This window comes from Gekko japonicus, unplaced genomic scaffold (assembly GCF_001447785.1).
Source record: "Gekko japonicus isolate JY-2015 unplaced genomic scaffold, Gekko_japonicus_V1.1 scaffold639, whole genome shotgun sequence".
Taxonomy (NCBI): domain Eukaryota; kingdom Metazoa; phylum Chordata; class Lepidosauria; order Squamata; family Gekkonidae; genus Gekko; species Gekko japonicus.
Window position 1 is genome coordinate 31,891 of NW_015176471.1, and position 7,841 is coordinate 39,731.

The 7,841-nt window shown below is 51.1% G+C and overlaps 1 protein-coding gene across 1 annotated transcript in view; it reads left to right on the plus strand.

The window, feature by feature from the left end:
* HACD3 (3-hydroxyacyl-CoA dehydratase 3) overlaps positions 1–7,841 on the plus strand; it is a 24,840-nt gene that overhangs the window by 13,322 nt on the left and 3,677 nt on the right. The window contains exons 5-8 of the mRNA XM_015427134.1: positions 116–167; positions 4,538–4,648; positions 5,578–5,705; positions 6,806–6,918. Of these exons, the coding sequence (XP_015282620.1) occupies positions 116–167; positions 4,538–4,648; positions 5,578–5,705; positions 6,806–6,918 (404 nt within the window). The remainder of the gene's footprint in view (positions 1–115; positions 168–4,537; positions 4,649–5,577; positions 5,706–6,805; positions 6,919–7,841) is intronic.

Genomic DNA, 7,841 nt, shown 5'->3' on the forward strand with positions numbered 1-7,841 from the left:
TGCTGTGGGCTGCTGTGCTCAACATCTGGTTGCCAGGCCCTGCTCGGGAAGTCTGTGGGAGCGGCTGCTCCAGAACTGCACTGATCCTTCTCCAAACCTCCTCTCTGGTTTCCAGGAGGAAGAAAGAATCAACAGAATCAACATCGAGAACAGAATCCCTAAAGACCGTAAGCCTTCAAAATCACAATCACCATTGTTGTTGTTGTTTTAAGCAGGAGTTTGGTGCAAAATGTTGCAGTTTGCAAAAGTGTTCTTTGTATCCAGAGCTGCCAACTCTTGTTTGGGAAATTCCTGGAGATTTAGGGGTGGAGACCTCAGCAGGGTATAATGCCATAGGGCAGTGATGGCGAAAACTCATACATTAACATCTTTTGTCTTAAAAGAAAAACACAATAACAGAGCTTTCAATGATACAAACAACTTTTTATTGAAAGGTAAAAGTTTGCATTTGGCATGCTTTGGAACCATTAATGTGATTTTTGCTGTTGTATGCATGCTGATAATTTGTCTGACCTTGGCTCATACTTTGTAAGTTTGAGAGCAACACATACAGCACTCCGGTCCAGTGTTCCCTCTAAGCTGAGTTAGTGTGAGCTAGCTCACTGTTTTTTAGCTTCCGGCTCACACATTTTTGTCTTAGCTCAGGAAGGATGGTTCCAGAGCAAATTAATTCATGCAGTAGCTACATCGCTGGCTCACAACTTTAATGCCAGTAGCTCGCAACGTAGACATTTTGCTCACAAGACTCCGCAGCTTAGAGGGAGCCCTGCTCAGGTCATCTGTTAGTCTGTTTCTGGTGTCAGATTTGGTATAATTCAAAGCTGAAAACAGCTGCTCACAAGCATAAGATGACCCAAATAAAGTAAGGAAAGCAATCCTTCTAGAAGAAGAAGAGATTGGATTTATACCCTGCCCTTCACTACCCAAAGGTGTCTCAGAGCGGCTTAAAAACTCCTTTCCCTTCCCCCTCCACACAACAGACACCCTGTGAGGTAGGTGGGGCTGAGAGAGCTCTGACAGAGACTGCTCTTGAGAGAACAGCTCTTATCAGAACTACGGCTTGCCCAAGGTCATCCAGCCAGGTGCAAGTGGAGGAGTGGGGAATCAAACCCGGTTCTCCCAAATTACAGTCCGCGCACTTAACCACTACACCAAACTGGCTCTCCTATCTTCTCCAGTGTTTCACACAGGTCATAGAATTTATTTTTCCAGCCATAAGGTGTACCCTCCATTTTCTCCAGGGTAACTGATCTCTGTCACCTGGAGATCAGATGGAATTCTGGGAGATCTCCAGGCCTCAACTGGAGGCTGGCAACCTTATTCTGTATCCCCCAAGTATTGCCTCCTTGGGTTTGGTCGGGGCTTATGTAAAAATTATGTGAAAATCAGGGGGGGAAGTCTGCAAGAACGAAATGGGGATTTTGTAAGAGGTGAATTGTGCAGTCAGAGCAACGTAGGACTTATTTAGCGTTGTGGCGGGGAGGGGAGAGAGGCAGGAGTCAAAGGACAGGAATCGAAGACTCCTGAGCCCGTGGGTCTTAGGCTGGGCCTTACAAATGGGGACCTGGAATAGCCAGCTTGGTTGATCTGGACCAGCCCAGATTTCTCTTTGTCTCTTCAAGTAGTTTCAGTCCCCTCACCCAATGCTCCCTCTAAGCGGCAGAGTCTCGTGAGCAAATATTCTACTTTGTGAGCTGCAGGGATTAAAGTTGTGAGTGAACGATTTGGCTGCTGCATTTATTAGTTTGCTCTGGAGCCCTCCTTCCTGAGCGAAGGCAAAAATGTGTGAGCCAGAGGCTAAAAAAAACTGAGCTAGCTCACACTAACTTGGCTTAGAGGGAACACTCCCCCCCACCCCTTTTGGGCCTAAGAAACGCTCAAATAAATACAACATGAAGAGTTGAACAAAGTTTGAGTGCGGTGGCACCTTTAAGACTGGCAAAGTTTCATTCTGCGAATACATTTTCGTGTGCACAGAGAAGCTTCTACCCAGAATAAAACTCTGTTGGTCTTCAAGGTGCCGCCGCACTCAAACTTTGTTCCGTGGCTTCAGACCAACACGGCTATCCCACCCAAATCCATCAACTTGAAGAGCCGTGTGCTTGAAATTCCATCCCCATGTAAACCTCTCTTTGCATACGCGGGAAGATTTTGGTTTGTGTACTGGTGTGCGGCTCACATTTGAAGCGTGTGAACACCCCACCCCGATCCCATGTACAGGGGTCATTTCGTAGAAGAAGAGGTGCAGGAGCTCATTAGCATAACTCATTAGCATAACTCATTTGCATATGCCTGACATCACCGGAAGTGTGTCAGAAGGCAACACCCACCGCTCAGGCTCCACTGGACTGTTTTGGATTGCTAGCTATTGGGGGGGGGGGAGAACGTGCAGATCTGTCCTCACAAAGGAGGGAGAGCTGGTACCTGAATAAAACCTGGTCTTAAAGGTGCCACTGGACTGTTTTGGACAAGGGGGCTGGGGGGGGGGCTCTTCAGCTTACCTGGCTGCTTCTTGCTCTGACTAAGGGCTGCTGGGAGCAGGGGGCGGGGCTTGTTGCATGTGCCCGCCCCCTGGGCTCTTTACTGCCGGAGCTCCGCTCCTGTGCGCTCCTACAGGAAATGACCCCTGCCCATGCACCTATCTCACCAGAATCTGCCCCAGTCTGCACCGCAAGTCCTAGCAAACTACTGAGCTCTGCTCCTTGGAACTAGGGTTGCCAAATTCAGATCGTCCGGGAGCGGGGGGCTCCCGGACGATCCCGGGGGGCTCCCGGACGATCCCGGGCATTTGAGGGGAAAACTCTTTGTTTTCCCCTCAAATTGCGTGGCCCCGCCCCCAGCGTGCGACGTCACTTCCGGGTGACGCGCACGTGGGGGTGGGGTTTCCCCCGGGCCCCGATTTCGGCGCGCCGGTAATCGGAGGTCCGAAGCGGGGGAATCCCCGCCCCCCGGCTGCATTTGGCAGCCCTACTTGGAACAGCAGTGCTCTAAGACAAGAAGAAGAAGAAGTGATTGGGTTTTTTAAAATTATTATTATTTATTTATTAGATTTCTATCCTGGCCAAAGCCGGCTCAGGGCGGCTTACATAAAACACCTAAAATTTTTACAGTGCACATAAAAGAGCTTAAGAGCAGCATGTAACAAACAATGCTGAAACCAGAATTATACCCCGCCCTCCACTTGGAGTCTTAGAGCGGCTTACAAACTCCTTTCCTTTCCCCTCCCCACAAGAGGCACCCTGGGAGGTCGGTGGGGCTGAGAGAGCTCTTGAGAGAACAGCTTTGACAGAACTGTGGTTTGCCCAAGGTCATCCAACAGCTGCAAGTGGAGGAGTGGGAAATCAAACCTGTTTCTCCCAGATTAGAGTCCGCGCACTTAACCACGACACCAAACTGGCACCAAGGCAAAGGAAAAGGACATCTTGAAATTGCACTGGGGAACCTGGCATGAGCTGTTTTGTTCTCTGCCTATCCCAGGGGTCCCCAGCAGTGTTCCCTCTAAGCTGAGTTAGTGTGAGCTAGCTCAGTAGTTTTTTAGCCTCCAGCTCAGACATTTTTGTCTTGGCTCAGGAAGGAGGGCTCCAGAAGAAGAAGAAGAGATTGGATTTATACCCCGCACTTCACTTGGAGTCTCAGAGCGGCTGACGATCTCCTTCCCCTTCCCCTCCCCACAACAGACACCCTGTGAGGTAGGTGGGGCTGAGAGAGCTCTGGCAGAAACGGCTCTTTTTCAAGGACAGCCCTGACAGAACTATGGCTTGCCCAAGGTCATCCAGCAGCTGCAAGTGGGGGAGTGGGGGAATCAAACCCAGTTCTCCCAGATTAGAGTCCGCGCACTTAACCACTACACCAAACTGGCAAACTAATTGATGCAGTAGCCAAATTGCTCACTCACAACTTTAGTGCCAGTAGCTCACCAAGGAGAATTTTTGCTCACCAGACTCCACAGCTTAGAGGGAGCCTTGGTCCCCAGCGTGGCACCCGCCAACGCCTTTCCTAGCAACGCCAAGTGGTCTATGGGGTTTCCAGTCTCCAGGTGGTGGTTGGAGATTTCCCGCTATTACAAGTGATCTTCAGGCAACAGAGATTGGTTCACCTGGGGGAAACGGCGGCTTTGGAAGGTGGGCTCTATGGCATTATGCCCCACTGAGCTCCCCCCCCCCCCCCAAAAAAAAATAATCTCCAGGTATATCCCAATCCGGAGCTGACAACCCTATTTTAGGAAGCGGGCTGAGCTAGGTGGGGCTAGGGCCCAGATTTCTGGTTTGCCTTTGGAGATTCGGTCAGCTGTGCAGATTTCTTTATTTTTCAACGTCGCTTCGGCACCCGCTGCCCCCACCGAACAAGGCCCTTCCCTTTGTGACTCTTGGCAAGCCGCGGCAGCCATTTTGTCACTGCCTCTGTGTCTTGTGGCGGCCATTTTGTGGCTGTGCCCTCCATGCTGTATCAGAGTTCCAAAGGTGCCTGCAGGCTGAAAACGGTTGTGTGTGTGTGGGTGTCTCTGGCCTATCCTAACGGGTCCTCTAATGGGTTGCAGCTTTCCGGCACCTGAAGAGAGGGTACCTGTTCATGTACAACCTGGTGCAGTTCCTGGGCTTCTCCTGGATCTTCGTGAACATGACGGTTCGGCTTTTCATGCTGGGGAAAGGCAAGTCCGGTTTCCTCCTCTTTTCCCCGCGAGCCGCCAGGAGGCGTGGAACTGGGTCGAGGGTCCTGCTGCCAGTTTATTTAAAGTTTAGTAGCCCAAAGGCCATACACCATTTTTTAAAAAAACGTTGTTGTTGTTCAGTCGCACAGTCGAGTCCGACTCTTCGCGACCCCATGGACCAGCTCCCGCCAGGCCTTCCGGTCTTCCGCCGTCCTCTGAAGTTGGCTCAATTTCAATTAAAAAATAGGAAATTAAAAGAACAGTAAAAAAGAAATTTGCCACATCCACGATGCCAGTATCGTCTCGGACCAATTCCAGCCACTATGTTTTTCATCCCCAGCTCCCAGGTTGACAAAAATGGTGGCTCAGTTGTACGTAACCAGGTTGGTCCGATGGAAGTGCTCGCCCCCCCAGGCACAACTCAGGCATTAGAGAGCGAGTGTCTATACATTTGCAGCTGTCAAAATGTTATATACTGTGACCTCTGATTGTTGCAGGTTGAAAATGAAACACGGGGGAGATGAGCAGCCGCGTGCTCGGAGGCTTAGTAAGGGCAGGAGGCCGAGCAGAGTGGCACCATTGCCTGCTCTTTCTCTCTGTCCTCCTGGGCCTGCCGTGTTCTACGTGTGACTTTGTCGTACGGATCTAAAAAGCCAGATGCCATGCAAGACGTAGAGGAGGGACTTGGAGGCGAATGTCTCCCCCAGTGGTTGCCCCCTCCTCAGCCAGTGATTGTTCAGTGTACACGGCGGTCCCCTTTATCTGTCCCTGATGGACCCATTGTCCGTGAACCTATCGACTCCCTTTTTAAAGCCATCTGACCTGTTAGCCCTCATTACCTCTTGTAGCACTCAGTTCCGCAGGCTCTTTCTTCCGGCCGTTTATCCAATTAATGCTTCAACCGGACTGGCTCCTTCCTTTCTTTGCAGATTCCTTCTTTGATACATTCCACGCCACCTCGGACATGATGTACCTGTGCCAGACGCTGGCCGTGATGGAGATTGTGAACGCCTTGATCGGCCTCGTCCGCGCTCCTCTGGTCCCCATTTTGCTCCAGGTGGGCTCCCTTGGAGAGAATTCGGAAAAGCACTTGCTTTTGAACAGCGGCTGGCATTTTGAACTGAGCCAAGGGATCATTGCTTTCCCCCCTCTTCAGGCTTCCTCCAGAACCTGTCGAGCCAGACCCTCAGGCAAGGGGGTACCTCTTCTGCAAAGCCCACCCAGGAAAAGAAGAGGAGATTGGATTTATACCCCGCCCTTCACTCCCCAAAGGAGTCTCAGAGCGGCTTACAAACTCCTTTCCCTTCTCCTCCCCACAACAGGCAACCTGTGAGGTAGGTGGGGCTGAGAGACCTCTCTCGACGACTGCTCTTGACAGAACAGCCCTGACAGAACTATGGCTTGCCCAAGGTCATCCAGCAGCTGCAAGTGGAGGAGTGGGGAATCAAACCCGGTTCTCCCGGTTTAGAGTCCGAGCACTTAACCACTACACCAAACTGGCTCTCACACCAAACTGACTCTCAGCATTGCCCTACCAAGGGGAGGAGTCGAGCGTTTTGCTTTCTCATGCACAATGAAGAACTAATTCTGCAATGGGATTTTATTGTGTGAAACAGCAAGTTTCACAGTTTGGTGTAGTGGTTAAGTGCACGGACTCTAATCTGGGAGAAGCGGGTCTGATTCCCCACTCCTCCACTTGCAGCTGCTGGTCTGAACTTGGGTCAGTCACAAGTTCTCTCGGGAGTAGTCCTCGAATGAGCTCTCTCAGCCTCACCTACCTCACAGGGTATCTGTTGTGGGGAAGGGAAAGGAAAGGAGTTTGTAAGCCATTCGGAGGCTCCAAGTGAAGGGTGGGGTGTAAATCCAATCTCCTCCTCCAAAACCCAGTTGCAAAAAGTCAATATAGTGTAGGGGTGTCAAACATGCGGCCCGGGGGGCCGGATCAGGCCCACAGTGGAACTGGCTGTCTTCTGCTTCTTCTTCCAGTTCTGCTGCTGCTGCGTCATCGTAGGTTTGTAGTTTACAGATACCCCCCTGAACAGCACACTCAAAATTCCAACAGCACAGACATTTTGATGCAATAATTCAGAAGGTAGTGAATGGTGGGGTATAAATCCAAACTCTTCTTCTTTTTCTTTCAACCCCTCCCCCCTGCAGGTCTTCGGGAGGAATTTCATTCTCTTTGTTGTCCTCGGAGGGGTGGAGGAGATGCAAAGCAAAGCGGTCGTGTTCTTTGTCTTCTACATCTGGAGCTTGGTGGAGATATTCAGGTATGGGGGAAGGCAGTTCTCCACCGCCTTTCACATCTGGAACTGCCTCCCGCAGCATCTGTACGGGTGCCGCCTCACTCCCAGCTTTGAATTCTCTCACTTTTGGCTTAAGAACATAAGAGCATAAGAGAAGCCAATGTTGGATCAGACCAGTGACACATCCAGTCCAACACTCTGTGTCACACAGTGGCCAAAAATACCAGGTGCCATCAGGAGGCCCAGCAGATGGGGCCAGGACACTCGAAGCCCTCCCACTGTTGCCCCCCCCCCAACACCCACGAATAGAGAGGATCCCTTGCCCCAGACCAAGAGTTCCTATAAGAACATAAGAGAAGCCAATGTTGGATCAGGCCAATGGCCCATCCAGTCCAACACTCTGTCACACAGTGGCCAAAAGTACCAGGGGCCCTCAGGAGGTCCAGCAGTGGGGCCAGGACACTAGAAGCCCTCCCACTGTTGCCCCCCTCCCAAGCACCATGAATACAGAGCACCACTTGCCCCAGACTGAGAGTTCCTATCTATACCTTGTGGCTAATAGCCCCTGATGGACCTCTGCTCCATATGCTTATCCAATTCCCTCTTATAAGAACATAAGAGAAGCCAATGTTGGATCAGGCCAAAGGCCCATCCAGTCCAACACTCTGTGTCACACAGTGGCCAAAAATACCAGGGGCCATCAGGAGGCCCAGCAGTGGGGCCAGGACCAATGTTCCCTCTAAACTGTGGAGTCTTGTGAGCATTAAAGTTGTGAGTGAGCAATTTGGCTACTGGATATATTAGTCTGCTGTGGAGCGATCCTTCCTGAGCTAAGACAAAAATATGTGAGCTGGAGGGTAAAAAACTGTGAGCTAGCTCACACGAACTCAGCTTAGAGGGAACACTGGCCAGGACACTAGAAGCCATCCCACTGTTGCCCCCCCCCC